An 18,005-nucleotide genomic window follows, 5' to 3' on the forward strand; every position below is an offset into this window, starting at 1 on the left:
TGCACCAAACTCCATTCTGTAAGGGGTGTTGTGAGGCATGCTGGGGAAGGACTGACTGGGGGCACCATAGGCCTTAGAGCCATTGGTTGGCATGGACTCCTCTATCTGCATGGAGGCAGCAGGAATTTGAACCCAGGAATCTGGTGACCTCAGTAAAGCTTGGGGCTAGATTAGAGGGCTTCTTAGAGATTGATGTCCATGGGCTTACCAGTGGCCCAGGAAGTCCACTGCCACCAAGCCACCAGACTCATACTCAGACTCATATGTTGTTATCTGTTCAGCACCTGCTGTACCCAGTACTGGGCTAGGCATGCTTGGGGATACATATTGAGGATGAATGAGACAAAGTCTGCTGTTTTAGGAAACAGTGTTGTTGGGGAGGCTGTGTCAGTTGAGAACTTCATGGTGTGTACCTGCTCTTTCCATCTTGTGAATCCCCACTTATCTCCACCTTCTTGCCTCTGATAGCAACCTTGGCCATGCCTACTATGTGTTTCCAATGACCTACTGAATCAGAGTCTCTTAAGGATAGGACCTAGCAATCTGTGTTTTAATGATCATGCCAAGTGTTTTTGATGCACACTCAAGTTTGAGAACCACTGATTTATATAAAGGGCCTGGGGTGTAGCTGGTGCTTCACAAATGGTAAGGATGGTTATTTGGAATGGTTCTGACACTTTGTAGAACTGACTAGTCAAGAAATTGTGGTTCCTGAAGGAGGCAATGTGGACCTGACATGTGTTCCAGTTTGTCCAGGACCTCCTTGGATTTGGCACTGAGAGTCCCACTTCCTGGAAACCCCTTTAGTCCCAGACAGCTAATCATCTTACTGGCATAAGACAACAAATATAGGCCCATGTTTTTCCCAGTGTTACCAGGGTGCCATTATTTGCCCTGATTTTACAGATGGGGAAGCCGACAGAGAGAGGTCATACAGTCAGGAAGAAGCTGGTGGTGTCAGGATTCAAATCCAGGTCTGTTTCACTCTAGATCCTATGCTCTTAACAAATTCCTGGAAGTGGAATTGCTATGTCAAAGAGCACACATGTGAAAAATTTCTAAATTTGTTGCTGAAGTCTTGTCCCAGAGGCACAACACATATTTTTACACCATTGTGTATTTGTGTAAATGTTAACAGACTGTGTATATATATGACAACAGGGTATAAAAATACAGTCATCCATCAATATTTGTGGGGGATTGATTCCAGGACACCCGTGGTCCTGCATATAACTGCATAGTATTTGCACACAACCTATGCATGTCCTCTCGTATACTTTAAATCATTTCTAGATTACTAAAAATACCTAGTTTATTGTATATACTATGTAAATAGTTGTAAATACAACATAAATGCTATGTAAATAGTTGCCAAAGCACGGCAAATACAAGTTTTTTTTTGGCACTTTTGGGATTTTTCTTTCCCCCAGTATTTTCTACCCACCATTGTTTACATCCATGGATGCTGAATCTTGGATACAGAGGACCAACTCTATGTGTTTTACACATAAATCCACCAAACAAGTCTTATGAACCTGTTTAATCTTTGCCAATCTGATGGGCAGTCCTCATGTTATTTTCGGGTGCACATCATCTGACCTTGTCTAGTGTGCTCAGTTGGACAGCAGAGCTGAGTGTAATTTGACACAGAAAATTGAAAGAGGACTCTCTTGGTTTAGTGTGAACTTCATTGAAGTAACGTCCCAATGCACTTTAGAAGCTTCTAGTGGCACCATCAAAGATACTATTTGTTAAAGCCTTGTGAGGATGAATGTCTTATATTATTGGGCCCGAGTAGACACCAGGATTGGAGAGGTCACTATATGAAGAAGCTTGCTGGACTTCTCTAAGCCTCCAGTGACATCTTCCTCCTCCAAGTTGCAATTACACTCTTGGGGCTGGACCATTTAATATTTAAGCCCATTGGGTACCCTGGTAGAACAACTTGTGGGGGGTTTAGGTCACACACTCTATCCTCCAAGAGATTTTGTCTCTCTTCTCTTACCTCCTTAAAGAGGTGGCAGAGAGGAACATCTGAACTGTGACAGGAATAGGAGAGGGCAAAGGAATTCAAAAGCATGAGTTTGGGGGCAGATATATAAATGTTGTAAGTGTAGAGGACCCTGCTAACTAATGAAAATGGGAGCTGTATTCCTGGGTAGAGCCCGTAAAGAGTTTGTAACTGAGATGTAGGGAACACAGAGGTGGAAGGAAAGATGGAAAGGGAAGTTAGGAGCTTAAATATATATAGCTGAGACTCTGAGGGGAGGAAGGAAGCCTCAGGAAAGACCTAGAGACTGGAGGACCCACCGTCTCAGATGGCTAAAGTTCAGAAGAAAGGAAAGTTCCACATGCCATCCTCTAAGAAGGAAGTAGTCTGTGTGGGTTGTGGATTCCCAGGACCCCAAATGTGGTAGCTTTCTGATATAAGTGCCCACTTGGCAGATTTCTCCCAACTTGACTCTGGACAAGTAGCATGGATTAATTGGCCCTTTGGTGAAGAGAAAACCATACAATCTTTCCTTTTTAGAAAATTTCCAACTTTATTGAGCTGCAATTTACATACAGTAAGATTCGCTCATTTTAAGTGTATAGTTGGATGAATTTTAGCGATCATATGAAGTCATGTAACCACCATCACAATTAAGTTACAGAACAGTTCCATGACCCTAAAAGATTTCTTTGTGCCCATTTATACTCTTCCAAGACCCCTGGCCTCAAGCATCCACTGATTTGCTTTGTGCCACCGTACTCTTTTGTGTTTGATTTCTTTCACTTAGCAAGATATTTTTGAAGTTGATCTATGTTGTTGGGTCTATCAGTGGTCTGTTCCTTTTAATTGCACAGTTTGTTTATACATTCACCAGTTAATACACATTTGAACTGTTTTCAGTTTGGGACTATTATGAATAATGCTGCTATGAGCTCTTTTTTTCTGACATCATATCATTTTATTTGTAAATATTCTAGTATTATTAAAATATCAAAAGACAATAACTCTTAAAAAACCCAAACTACAATACCATGTTATAATCATACCTAAATACATTTAAAATAATTCCTTAATATTAGCAAATATACTCAGTGTTCAAGTCTCTCCAGTTATCTTATAAATGTTTTTTACAGTTGCTTTTTTTCCCAAATCAGATCCAAGTAATATCCACACATTTAGTCTCTCATGTCTCTTTTTCTTTAATTAAAGTATTGTTGATTTACAATGTTGTGTTAGTTTCAGGTGTACAGCAATAAGTGATTTAGTCACACATACACATATACATACATGTATTTTTTCAGATTCTTTTCCATTATAGGTTATTATAAGATATTAAATATAGTTCCCTGTGCTATGTAGTTTATCAATTTTATGTATATAGTGTGTATCTACTAATCCCAAACTCCTAATTTATCCCCTTCCCCTTTGGTAACCATAAGTTTGTTTTCTATGTCTGTGAGTCTGGTTCTGTTTTGTATATAGATTCATTTGTATTATTTTTTAGATTACACATATGAGTGATATATGATATTTGTCTTTCTCTGTCTAACTTACTTGCTATGATAATCTCTAGGTCCATCCGTGTTGCTACAAGTGGCATTATTTCATTCTTTTTTATGGCTGAGTAGTGTTCCATTGAGTGTGTGTGTGTGTGTGTGTGTGTGTGTGTGTGTGTAAATGTATACACAACATATGTTTTTTATCCATTCATCTACTGATGGATATTTAGGTTGCATCCATGTATTGGCTATTGTAATACATTTTCAGTTCTTTTGGGTAGATACCTAGAAGTGGAATTGATACCAAGAAGTGGAATTGCTGGGTTATATGTTAGTGCATGTTGAATTTTATAATATTTAGTATATATAACGTCCTGCCATACTGTTTTCCAAAGTGGTGTGTACCACCTTGGATTCCCACCAGTAATTTCTAAGAGAGATCCTATGCTCCACATCTTTGCCAGCATGTAGTATTGTCAATCTTTTAACATTAGACATTTGAGTAGGTATATAGTGATATATCATTCTGGTTCTAATTCACATTTTCTTTATGACTAATGATCTTGAGTATCTTTTCATATGCTTATTGGCCATTCATATACTTTCTTTTGTCAAATATCTGTTCAAACATTTTGCCAATTTTTTATTGCATTGTTTGTCTTCTTATTGAGTGGTAGGAGATATTTATTTATTCTGGATGCATGTCAGATGTATTGCAAATATTTTTTCTTCCTGTTTGTGGCTTGCCTTTTTATTTTCTTGATGGTAACTTTTCAATAGCAGAATTTTAAAATTTTGATGAAGTCCAATTTATCAATTTTTTTCTTTTATGGTTTATGCTTTTTGTGTACTAAGAAATCTTTGCCTATTGCTAAGACCCCAAATTTTCTCATATGAATGTTGAGTTGTTCAGCACCATTAGTTTCAAAAGCTGTCCTTATTTCTTTCTTTGTTTTTCTTCTGTTTTTTTCTCTATACTTGTACTATAGAGGTAAGGGTCTGTCTTCTCTGTCTGGTAACAGCCCTCTGGACCAAGACTGTAAGTGGAAATACTACGTTGTTGAGAAATGGTGCCTCACTGTATGGATATCAGCAATTGTATTTGACCATGGCATTTGGTAAAGTTTTGTGGATGTGGAACTCATACTACCACATTCTCTGTGGTTTGTTAGCTCCTTGGAACTTTGGAAAGAGGGGAAAATCTGGAGTTAAAGTAATAGAATTTGGAAGATTTTGAAGAATCTATATCAGTTCCTGGGAATGAGGTTTCAAACTCCAAGCACGAACTTGAGTGAGGCCCCTGTACCTGGATGGAGCAGAACAGGAAGAAAGCTTTTTATATGCATAATTTGGGATTTAAGTTTCTCTAAGGGAACAAATGAAGGAGAGTTTATTGGTGCTTTAATTTTTCTAAGAGAATAGAAAACAGGTTTGGAAAAAGTATTAGAGTTTAGTTTTCAAAAGTGATGCTTAATCTGGTACATTTTCAAATACTGTGGATATTATCCAGTGTATATTGATATAATTTCTAAATTCTTAAGTAATCACTGACTTTAAATATGCTTCTCTATGTATATTTAAACCACTGTGATGGTTAAGTTTATATGTCAGCTTGGCTGGTCCACGGTGCCCAGATATTTGGGCAAGCATTATTCTGGATATTTCTTTTCAGATTATGCTCATACGTGACTCGCGCACGCACACACACACACACACACACAACTAGTAATATACACTTCGTGTTATCTTGTTCCTCATTTCTTATTTGTTCTACATATTAATATTTTTTGGAGATTATTCCAAACTTCACATGTAGCTCTACTTTATTCTTTTTCACAACAGCATGACACCCCCTTGTATGGGTATGTCATGTTTATTTAACCAATCTCCCATTTATGAAAACTTTTATTACTGTATTTTTATATCTCTCATTACAAATAATACCACAGTGACCACTTTTGTACAAAAAGCTTTACACCTGCTTTTATTTCAGTAGAATAGATTCAGAGGTACATACAAGCACTTAATAGGGACATACGTGTATATATATCTTTATATTATTAGTACAATCAGTTTGATTTCTGTATAATACTCTATTGTATGACCACTGAATGTGCTATAACTTTTTGAAGCATTTCCCTCTGATTGTATAGTCAATTGTTTACAGTATTTTGCAAAAAAATGGGTTAAGGATGAAGATGAGTTTGACTGTGGTTCTGAGTGAGCATATGTGTGTGTATTAATGAGCGTTTTCTAGAGAACCAAACCAATAGACTGTATATATATAATGAGAGAAATTTATTTTAAGGAATTGGCTCACGTGATTATGGAGGCTAGCTGGGCCAACAGCCTGGAGATCTAGGGAAAAGCCAGTGTTGTAGTTCAAGTCCAAATGCTGACTGCTGGCAGGACTCCTTGCTTGGAATAGGTCAGTCTTTGTGAATTTGGTACATAGTAAGTGCTTTTTAAGTGTTAAACTAAAAACTAAGATAGCAAAATTAAAAGTACAATGAAATCTGTTTTACCACTCTAATTAAATCCTCAGTATGCTTTATCTATTGCTTGATTTGAAAAAAATAAAAGCAAAAGATGTGAAGAGGCATTTCACCAAGGAGGATATATAGATGGCAAATAGGTGTATAAAATATGTTCAATATTATTTGTTATTAGGGATACACAAATTAAAACCATGTTGAGTTATCACTGTGTCTATCAGAAGAGCTAAAATTAGTAAGAATAACAAATGCTGAGGAAGATGTGGTGAAACTGGATCATTCATACAGCACTGGTGGAAGGATAAAGTGTTCCAGCCACTCTGGAAAGAAGTTGGCAGTTTTTTTAGAAAACTAAACATGCGAGCACTATACAACCCAGCAATTGTACTGCTGGGCACTTCTCCCAGAGAAATGAAGATTTAAGTTCACATGAAAACCTGTACACAAATGTTCAGAGCAGATTTATTAGTATTAACTTTATTCATAAATTGGAAGCAACCCAGTTGTCCTTCAACAGGTGAATGGTTAAACAAACGCTAGTAACTATAGGATGGAATACTGCTCAGCAATAAAAAGAAAGGACCTATTAATACAGGTAACAACCTGGATGAATCTCCAAAGAATTACCCTGAGTGGAAAAAGCCAATCCTCAAAGGTTATACACTGTCTGATTCTATTTGTATTGTTTACATATTCTTTTTTTTTTAATTGTAGTATAGTCAGTTACAATGTGTCAATTTCTGGTGTACAGCACAATGTACCAGTCACGCATATACATACATGTATTTGTTTTCATACTCTTTTATATATTCTTGAAATAAAATTATAAAAATGGAGAGTAGTTTATTGGTTCTTGAAATAAAATGATAGACATGAAGGGCAGTTTATTGGTTATCATGAGTTAGGGAGGGGGGGGAGAAATGTGAAGAGGGTATGGCTATAAAAAGAAACATGAGGGACCCTTGTGGCGATGGAGCTGTTCTGCATCTTGACTCTATCAATGCCAATAATCTGATTGTGATATTGTTTTATACCTTTGGAAGATGTTGGGGAAAATGAGTAAAGGATACACTGGATCTCTCTGTAGTATTTCTTATGAGCACACGCAAATCTATAATTATGTCAAAGTAAGAAGTTTAATTAAAGAATTAAACAAACAGCATTCCCAATATTAAGTTCCATGTAAATATTATTCACGGCAGGACCAAGTACTGTGGTTGGACCGATAGAGAAAAATGTAATCATGTGGCAGTAAAAAAGTGTGGCTGGTGGGAGAATGTTTCAAGTGTCATATTCAAATGGGTTATCTTTTCTTACACTCCTTCAATGGCTCTCAATGATGCCACACTTTAGTATGCTTCCTTTTAGAAATAGAATCATATAGTTTTCTGTTTTCCTCAGAGTTCCTAATTTTATTTCATTTTTAAGTAATTAATTAATTTTATTGTCAACAAAAATAACATATAAATGAATAGCTTCTGGTTTCTTAGTTATGTAGGTTGATTATGGAATCTGCGCCCATCTTAAGGATATTCTTCTCTGAGCCCTTTGACTTCTTGTTCTAATTATGTCCTATTGCTTCCTTGGCCAGCTTAGCTTGTATCATCTTGGGATTTCTCTTATCACACACCTCTCGAGTACTTTAACCTACAGCTTTCCAGGCACTGCCACAGATCTCTTCAGTTGGAGTTTCTTTGGGGGAGGTATGGCTGGGGTGTGTGTATTTTTTTTTAAACTCCCCCAGGTAATTTTGCTCAATTAGTCAGATTTGAGAACCCATCCAGCTAATCCTTAGAGCCCCATAACGGATATTATTAGTATTAATAGTAATAATTGGTACTGCTTTTTTGAGGATTTACTACGTTCTAGGCATTGTTTTAAGTGCATGATAGAAATGAAGGCAAAAATAAACAAATGGGACCTAATTAAACTTATAAGCTTTTGCACAGCAAAGGAAACCATCAGCAAAACAAAACGACAACCTACACAGAATGGGAGAAAATATTTGCAAATGATGCAACTGACAAAGGCTTAATTTCCAGAATGTATAAACAGCTCATACAACTTAATAATAAAAAACCAAACAACCCAATCCAAAAACGGGTACAAGACCTAAACAAGCAATTCTCCAATGAAGACATACAAATGTTCAATAGGCACATGAAAAAATGCTCAGTATCTCTAATTATCAGAGAAATGCAAATCAAAACTATAATGAGATATCACCTCACACCAGTCAGAGTGGCCATCATTCAAAAGTCCACAAACGGTAAATGCTGGAGAGGCTGTGGAGAAAAGGGAACCCTCCTACACTGCTGGTGGGAATGCAGTTTGGTACAGCCATTATGGAAAACAGTTTGGAGATTCCTCAAAAAAACTAAAAATAAACTTGCCATCTGATACAGCAATTCCACTCCTGGGCATATATCCAGAAGGAACTCTAATTCAAAAAGATACATGCACCCCAATGTTCATAGCAGCATTAAATAAATAGCCAAGACATGGAAGCAACGTAAATGTCCATCAACAGATGACTGGATAAAAAAGATGTGGATATGTATACAGTGGAGAACTACTCAGTCATAAAAAAGAACAAAATAATGTCATTTGCAGCAACATGGATGGACCTGGAGATTGTCATTCGAAGTGAAGTAAGCCAGAAAGAGAGAAAAATACCATATGATATCACTCATACGTGGAATCTAAAAAAAGAAAAAACGAAAAGGAGGATACTAATGAACTCATCTACAAAACAGAAACAAACTTGCAGACATAGTAAACAATCTTATGGTTACTGGGGGAAAGGGGATGGGAAGGGATAAATTTGGGAGTTTGAGATTTGCAGATGTTAACCACTATATATAAAAATAGCTAAAAAACAAATTTCTTCTGTATAGCACAGGGAACTGTATTCAATATCTTGTAATAACCTTTAATGAAAAGGAATATGAAAACGAATATATGTATGTATATGCATGACTGAGACATTGTGCACCAGAAATTGACAAATTATACACCAGACATTGACACGCTGTAACTGACTATCCTTCAATTAAAAAAAGAGTAAGTGAATGGTCTCATTTAATCTTTACAATAAGCCTGTGGGGTAGGTACTATTATTATCCTCATTTAAGAGAAAACTCAGTTCTAGAAAAGTTAAATAACACCACTTTCAAGCTCCAGAGACAGGAATAAAATGGAGGTTTGTCTGACAAAATCTTGGATTTAACCAACAAACTGTTAATTTTTAAATGGATAGACTCAAGAGCCTCATGGAAACCATCTAGAAGTAAAAGAATATGTTGTTGGAGCTTGTGTATTGTCAACAAATTTACAGCTAAAACCTGGCATCTTTTAATCAGTTAAATCAATTAAGCAAGATCATTTTTGTGAGATACCAGAAGTATGAATAATGCACTGTGGATCAAGTGGGAAACCTTAGCGATGTCTTTGGAACTCTGAATGTTTTAGATGCCATAGAAACAACTCACAAAACTTACCAATAACTGTCTTAAAAGTTTTTCTATGTGAGCATCTCCAACAAAGATTATATCTACGGGTTATCTGTGACTTTCTCCTCTACATTTTCTCTGGCTCCCATTTAGGTGGATAATTGGAGTGAGCTGTACTAATTTCTGAGCATTTGAAATGGAATGCCTAATTCAATCATTGTTAGGAGAAATAAGAGTAGCCTCCAAATGGCTTGTTCACTTTAGTAGCTATATAGTGGAATGGAATATTTCTCCATTGTTGAACTAGAGTCTTAACTTTTACAAACACGAAATACAACTCAAAACTATTTGCATTTAAGAAGTATGCCCTAATAGCTCTTAATGTTCTGATATGGACTAATCTCCAAGATATCTCAAGTAAAAAAAAGTATACGTAGTATGCTACTATTTATATAAAAAAGAGGGGGCATGCCTGTTTGTATTTGGTGATAAATACATTAGAATCTCTAAAAAGATGCATAAGAAGAAAACAGAAGAAACATGTTCTAGCAATGGGCACAAAAATAATGTTTAAAATTGAAACTTAAATTGTTAGCAAAATGTGCAAAATCACTACACACACACATAATGGAATAGTGAATTTTGTGCTACATTAGACCACTGTATGCTTTCATTCTGTATTGGTTGTTTTTCTTGTGTAATTTAAAAACCCAAACCAACTCTGCTAATTAAGCTCTCCCTGGCCAGGAGCTGACTTGGATCCCTGACAGTCCCTAGTTAAAGCCTAGTTTGTAGTTTTTGACAGCAAACCAAGACCCTCTTGTTTGCTTCAGGAAAACTGGCTGGGTTTAGTCCCTGGCATTATTTGGGCAGTACCCTCATCCCAATAAGTCACCACTCTTCTTGACCATGACTTACAATTGTGGCAGATTTTTCTTGGTTGCCTTTTGTTTGAGAGAGGTAGTAGTAGTAGTGATGAAATCATTGTTAGCTTGGTTTTAATTTATGACAAATTATCTTGGAAGCAGGAATTAGGTGATATATTGAGATGATAAATTAAGGGCAAAAGCAACTAAATCAAATTCCTTGAATGAATATGTGTTTTGGGAATATATTTTAATTTCTCCATTTATTGCTTCTTAATTAGCCCATAACTCAGAAGGTTAAATACACCATAGACAAGTGACATTTTATGGAAGGACATCTTTAAAATGTGCTTTTTCTGATAGTGACACTTGATGTGAATAGCATTCAGTAATTTTTTACTTATGTTTGTTAACATGTTTGGAAATAGGAAAAGAGGCTGAGTCAGAAACCTTCAGGACTTTTATTATTAAATCCACCTCGTCTCCTTTTCTGTGACTCCTTACCAGAAAAGAAATGGCCTAAGAACTTCCACCTGCCTAATAATAGCATTTGTAAGAAGTCTCATAATACTTCGATTTCACAATTACCCAAAATAATAAATTTTTATAACCCCTGCGCCTTAAGGAGCCCAAAACTAAGCTTGAAGGGAAATGACAAACCTTGCCCCCAAAATAAGAAATAGTCTTTCTTTCCTCTATATGGTCTAGTGGTATCACTTAACTAAAACTCCTCAGGCTATGACCTTGAGAAATCTAGAGGGCTAAACAGGAGGACTAGAGTATTGAAGGTCACCCCCCTCCCAGCTACCCAAAAAGGGGAGCAAATATTCATTATAACAGGTAAGTGTTTTTATAATTATGGCAGATGGTGATTGAAGCGAAGGCAATTCAAAAGGGGAGACACGCGAAAGCAATAATTTTGAATGTTTGACATTTGTTTTGAAACTACCTTACTACCCTATACCCTTTACCATCTGTCTGTTATCCCTCCCAACACCCACCTCTGTCTTCCCACAGGGCTCCATTGTCTGCAGTTCCTGTTTCTCAGGGGCGGAGCTGTGGGAGGCAGCCATGGGTGCCATAATAGGCACCTGCGGCCAGCACAATGGGCTGTGGGTGCTTGTGGGAGAGACAGATTGATGTATTGTGCATGGGGGAGGAGGGCTGTCACTTGAATCCATGTGAACCCAGGCTTTAGGGGCAAGGGAGATTGACAGCTTTTGTAGGTTGCATTTCTTTTTCAAAGCTTGGCTTTAATAGACAGTAAGTTTGGGGCCCCAGGCTTTCACTCCCATAATTCTAACAGGGCAATCACGAGCATTCAGCATTTCTTTTTACCCCCCTTGTTACGCATTAAATGATTTCAGTAAAGGAATGTGCAGCATTAATTAGAATTTGTTAGCAGATACCAAGGGGAAAAGTTTCTTCACAACAACTATAGGAGGTGTCATTTGTACAAAGACTTTTTTGTTTTCTTTCCCCATTACATTATCACTGCAATATGTAAGGTAGTGATTCTTTTCATTTAAATTAAGTGGAAAGCTACTAAATCTTGTTTTATTCTCCAAAAAGAATAAGGTCCTTAACACTTATCTTTTAACTTCTTTCATTTCCTAAGGTTGGTGTTTACTTTTGCTTTCAGTCCGACCCATTTACTGATCTGTGTGGTTGTGTATCCAGTTTTGTGTACCATTTAGCTCTTAACAATTACAGGCAACCCACTAACCGATATATAAGGATTGTTTCAGGTGAAAGTAGCTACCAGTAATATTGAAAATCACTGATGCACTGGGTCCCCTTTTGGTAATGGTACGTTGAGAAATGCCAAAAATTAGACTCCGAGCTGTGTGTCCTAATGTATTTCCTAAAACTAATTTTCCCTTGATATTTAAAAATACCTGAGCCACAACATCAAATTTATGGAAGAATGGGGCAGCGGCCAAGGAATTTTTTTTTCCCCATAGAGAACTCATTCCTAAACCATGTCAGTATTTTAAACATCAAAAGTCCCCCTACTCCAAATGCACACAGATAGCAAGCATCATTTCCTTATAGCTAGTTAAAGTGATCTTGGGTTTCTTTTTGACTTCTATTTTCTATTCTTTTTTTTTATTCCTGACATTTTTGGCTTATTTGGAACAAAACTAACCTCGGATAGGATATCTTGCAAACACTCTTTTTGCAATCTGAGGAACTGACAAAACATTAAAAATTTTTGGTGTGATTTTTCTGACTGCTCTCTCATATGAAATCATTTTGTCTGTGGAAGGAGTTGGAGGCTAATTGAATTAGAATTTTTCCCGTTCAGTTGTTTTATTTAAATGTGTTAAGGGCAACAGTGAAAAATATTGATTAAGTCTACCATTATTTCTCAGAAAGAACATATTCCCACACAGTTGTCTGGCTCTGTCTATTATAATAATTTGGTGCAATGGTTTTACAAGTAGTCGGGTGATAATAATTAGGGTGTGCGACACAGAAATTTCAATGCTGGATTCAGCATTTCACCATGCAGGGCATGAAAATTGCCGACCGGGGCTAGTCAGCTCTAAGTACTAATTAACTAATTAATCAGGTGCTGAAACCAACTGAATGGAGGATACCAGCCAGACAACTCAAGCCCAAGCAGAGGGTTTTGCTCTTTCAAAGACAGTGCAGTCTTTCTTCTTGTTTTTTAACCCAATCAAAAATGAGGGGAGAAAATAGGATATGTTGTCCTACTGTCGGTCATTTCAGTCCAAGTTTTTTACTTAGAGAAAATCAAATAAAAACATGTGCCTCTGATAATAATTGTGAGGCACCGGGTACAGGACAACCTTAAAGCTCTGGCAAGCCCGCTATCTCCTTGGCCGTGAACTGTTTCAGGGCTGGGATATGTGGGTGTGTGCAGGGGGAGGAGGCTCTGTCTTCTTGGAGTTTTCTTCAAATACAATATTTTTTTCACATAGGAGAATGAGAAACCTATTTCTCCTTTTGGGCTGGTCTTAGGTCTTTTGCCTCATCCCTCGTTTATGTAAATGAGGAGAGTCCAATTACACATATGGAAAAAGGGTTTAATGAATCGTGAAAAAGCCCGGTTTGCACAGAAAGGGCACAATCCCCTCTTCTTCTTCTTCTTCGCTTTTATATTTAACTTAGAAACATGTATTTCTTTTAAGGAAGATGATAAAGCTTAATGATTAGATCATTTTATTTTATATACTAAGTTTCATACTTGGGAATTATCACACATATTTTGCTAGAAGATTAAGTTGCCTTTATCTGTGGAAGGCTTTTTGAAGACTTAGCAAATATTCTACAACAAAAATTGCAAAGCTCTAAATTTTCACAAATTAAAAAATTACTTTAGTTCCTCCCATTTTTGATGTTACTCTTAGCTCAGTGGTAATTTTTCTTCTCCTAACACAGTTTGGTCTGGAATTGTCTGCACTGAAAAAGGAGTGCATCATTACAAGGGGTTGTTACTGAACCCAAGGAAAAGACTTACGTATCACATACCGTTTTAGCTTAATTTTTGTATTGTTATGGTGTTTTAACTAGCCAGAATTTTTAGGGTGTTGTAAATTAGGTAAACTTTTTTCTTTCCTGAAAGGCACTGAATTTTACACTAGAGCAGACAATCCCGCGTTTGGGATTTCATTATCCTATTTTCTTTCCTCTTCTTCAAAATGGAATTTTCAGTAGTTGAAAGCAGACCACGTAGAAAACCCCCCAACCCTTTTTTTTTTTTTTTTTTTTTAATGACAGAAAACCTTGAAAGAATACTGAGAGGGAAAAAAATCAATGCCATTTCTGACCGTAACTCTTAGAATTTGGTAAGTGTAGCCCGGAAGAGGTGCTTTACAGGAACAGCAGTAAAGTTCTAAATCACGACTGGGAGTGCTTTCCAGAGACCTAATTCAACAACCTTGTTGGGCACTTGGAGAAACTGAGGCCCAAGAAGCGGCGGTTGAGGGGGAAAGGAGGGGATGCTTGATGTGAATTTTTTTTTCCTTTACAAAATTACTGCTTCGATCCACGGAAAACACTTCTCCTGGGCACCTACTGTGTGGAGGGCACTGGGATTCCGGGTGCCTGTCTATTCACGAGGGCCGTGCTCTTTCCACTCTACCCCCCGGCCTTCCCGGATCGGCGCCCTGGATGTGATCGACACCATGAAGTTGCCCCATAATCCTCTCTGGCAACATAGGATGTAAAATTTGATCAGCTCATTGGATGAAACCGACAAGTCTCAAAAATGTGTGAAAAGGGGGCCAAGCGCTAGGCAAGCGCCGCGCTGAGGCAGCGCTCCAGCCGGCCCCCCTTCCGAGTTCTCGGTGCAGCAGCCGCCGCGGAGCGGGGGTTGGGGCCGAGCTGCGGGGCCGCGGCGGCGGCGACTGAGGCGACTGAAGCGACTGAGGCGGCGGCAGCGGGGAGGCCGCGGCGCCATGGGGGGGCCGTAGGAGCGGACCCCGGGGCCGGAAGGGGGCAGCGAGGCGGCGCCGGTGGTTGCGGAGTTATCTCCGCGTCGTAGCCGGGGGCCGGGCCGGGGCCGGGCCGGGCCGGGCCGGGCCGGGCGGGGCGGGGCGGGGCGGGGCGTGCACCAGGGCCGCGGGCGGCGCGCGCCGGAACAGTTGGCCTCAGGGCCCCGCCGCCCGCGCTCCCGCCCGCCGGCGCACGCGGAGGAGGCGGTAGCGGCTGAGGCGTTGGTAGCGGTGGTAGCGGCGGCGGCGGCGGCGGCGGCGGCAACGGCAGCGGCCGCAGAAGGAGGAGGGGAGCTCGAAGCAGGAGGTGAGGTGGAGGTGGAGGAGCCAGAGTAGGCGGAGGAGGAGGCGGTAAAGGAGAGGAGCGGCCAGAAGAAGGAGGATGGAGGAGCAGCCGAAGGAGGGCGAGGCCGAGGTCGAGGAGCACTGGTTCTCTAAGTGGGAGCGCCAGTGCCTGGCCGAGGCCGAGCAGGAAGAGGAGCTGCCCCCCGATATGCAGGAGGAGGCGGCCGCCGATGCGGCGGGGCTCAAGAGCGAGCAGCAGAAGCTGTGGCACCTCTTCCAGATCTCAGCCACTGCCGTGGCCCAGCTCTACAAGGATACGGGGTGCCAACAGCCAGGACTCTCCATGTGGGACCCCTTCCAGAATGCGGCCATGGCCGTGACCAGCCTCTACAAAGAGAGCGGAGATGCCCACCAGCGAAGTTTTGACCTGGGCATCCAGGTGGGCAACCAGCGTCGCATCAAAGATGTGCTGGAATGGGTGAAGAAGGGCCGGAGCACCATTCTCCGCGAAGATCTGATCAGCTTCCTGTGTGGCAAAGTGCCCCCCGCGCCCCCGCCGCGCACCCCGAGGACGCCCCCGAAGCCACCCACCGGGGCCCCCGGCCAGGCCGCGGCCACTGAGTCGGGCTCGTCAGTGGACGTCGACCTGCAGCCGTTCCACGAGGCCATCGCCCTGCACGGCCTCAGTGGCGCCATGGCGAGCATCAGCGTGAGGTCCGGTGCGCCCGGCTCCCCGCCTCAGGCCAGCGGTGTCGCCAGTGGCGGCCGCCGAAGAAGTAGCTTCCTCGAGGACGACTTGAACCCAAACAACGCGGAAGAACTGGCCCTCCGCCTGGACAGTGGGGGGACCCGGAAGCGCCCCTCGGCCCAGTGTGGTGACAGCGACACGGACTCCCCAACCCACAAGCGCAACCGAATGGCCTAAACTGCCTCGTTGGTCGCCGGCCGCCATGTTGCTTGCGAGCCAACCCGGCCTTCAACGTGCTTGTCAAAAGGGTCCTCGAGACGATCTCTTCCTTCTCTAAGTTAAACAAAGATTTCTATCAGTTTGCCACAAAGAAACTTTAAAAGTATTCAAGAAGAGGCCACATCTGACTCTGACTTTCCCAGAAATATAATACTAGCAGAGAACAAGTATTATGTAGTAGTTAGCAAGACCATTTAATGCAGAAGTATCCGGTCAAGCGGGAGTCTGGTTTCTCTTGTTCACAGTTATCAGTTATATTCCTTAGCATCTAGCGCAATTGCTGGTGCTCAATAAATGTTGTCAAATGAATAACTGTGACCTTCTTTAACAGTCTTAAAGGGGAAGGACTAACAGGTGTTTACTTGGTTAGAGGATACTTGGGTCCTTTATTGTTTGGTTGGTTGTTTGCTTTAACGGTTTTTTGCCAGTTCAGTTATATTTTATCAAAATGTAAAACTTGACCTCTTTGTGAAATCTGGAGTCTTCCGTTTTTGCCCCACTGTACCAGGCATCTAATTTCTAGAAAGAAACTGCAGGGTGTACATGGTGAGCTGATTTTTCTTTTTTAAATATTTTGATGATTATGTGATGGGGTAAAGAGGTGCTGTGATGGTTGGGCAGGTAATACTTGATAATTGAGTCTATTTAATGTTCTTTTTAAGAAAGTTAAGCCAACAGTCAAGATCCTGAGATCAAAGATGGCATTCCTGGTGGCCTAGCGGTGCTCCTTTTTCTTGAGGATATAAAAAGTTCCTTTTTTCTGAAGTTATATCTTTTTGGTAACCTCTGTTTGAAGTGGAAACAAAGTAGAATGAACTTCTGGGTTTTATTTAAGGGTATATAGCAAGATATAATTAAGAGAGCTTAACCTTTGTATTAAAAGAATCAGCAGTAGAATCGTAGCCCCACAGATTCACTGCTTGATTTGGGGTAAATCACTTAATGACTATTGACCTCAGTTTTTCATCTGTAAAATGGAACCGTGTTTCTCCTAAGGTCATTGCGAGGATAAGGTGAAGTCCATATTTCAGATATCTAGCACAGTGTTTGGCACCTAAAGATATCCAATAAATGTTCTCCCTTCTCTTTAAATAATAAATCAGTAAGACATTAAAATCCACTATATTTTAGAAAAAGCAGGAAAACAGATCAATTTAGAAATCAGAAAGACTCTCTGGGTTTGAGCTAGAAACTACTGTTATATAGTTGGAACTTTCCTAAATACCCCAGATCTTGTATTAATTATAAATGTGTTTAGCTCATGAATACTCAGGATCATCACTCTGGATATTAAGGCAGACTTGTCCCTAAACTTGCCTGAGGGATGCACCTTGCAGCTGGAGCAGTGAAAGATCTACCTCCTCTGGCCTGAAAAAATAAGAGGAGGTGGGTAAGGGTGGAAAGAATTTGGAAGTGAAAATCCTAGGAACACCTAAAAGGCCAAAGTTGGTTCTGAAAAGGAGTGAGGTGGAGTACAGGTGACAAAGGGGTTGGATTGGGTGGTGTAGGGGGTGGATGAGATGAAACTGAGGTTATAGAAGGGATAAGGGGAAGTTAAAACTTCCATAACTCCCCAGGCTCTCCCAAAACCAGTGCATAAAATTGTACCTTGCCTTTAGGTTCATATCAAAGAGTTGTTTCTGTTTCATTAGTGTGGCCTTTGAAATAGATTTGTGATTGACCAATGCGTTAAAATAATAGAACAAAATTAAGTGAATTCCCTAGTAGAATAAAAACTTGCTGTTGAGGCATTCCACTAGTATTTACTGAAGCATTGTGCTAGGCCCTGAAAAGGGATGTTTAAAAAAAAACATAAAAACAATCCTTATCCTCAAAGAGAACATCCTGGCTTGAAAGATAAATTAACATAGTCAAGAAAGCACTTCTGATTGTATGCAAAGCACCCAAAGTCTATGCAGAAGAATTTAGAGGACAGAGGCCCTCCTTGTCAAGAGGGTCACAGTTTCTGGAGGAGGTGGCATTTG

General features: G+C 40.0%; 1 protein-coding gene across 1 annotated transcript; it reads left to right on the forward strand.

Moving 5' to 3' along the window:
* The first annotated feature begins 14,900 nt into the window (after positions 1-14,900).
* HAPSTR2 (HUWE1 associated protein modifying stress responses 2) lies at positions 14,901-16,583 on the forward strand. Its single transcript, XM_074358886.1, has one exon. The coding sequence runs from the start codon at positions 15,151-15,153 to the stop codon at positions 15,976-15,978; it is 828 nt and encodes a 275-aa protein (XP_074214987.1). The 5' UTR covers positions 14,901-15,150; the 3' UTR covers positions 15,979-16,583.
* The last annotated feature ends 1,422 nt before the right edge of the window (positions 16,584-18,005 follow it).

The sequence above is a fragment of the Camelus bactrianus genome, chromosome X, assembly GCF_048773025.1.
Source record: "Camelus bactrianus isolate YW-2024 breed Bactrian camel chromosome X, ASM4877302v1, whole genome shotgun sequence".
NCBI classification, from domain to species: Eukaryota; Metazoa; Chordata; class Mammalia; order Artiodactyla; family Camelidae; genus Camelus; species Camelus bactrianus.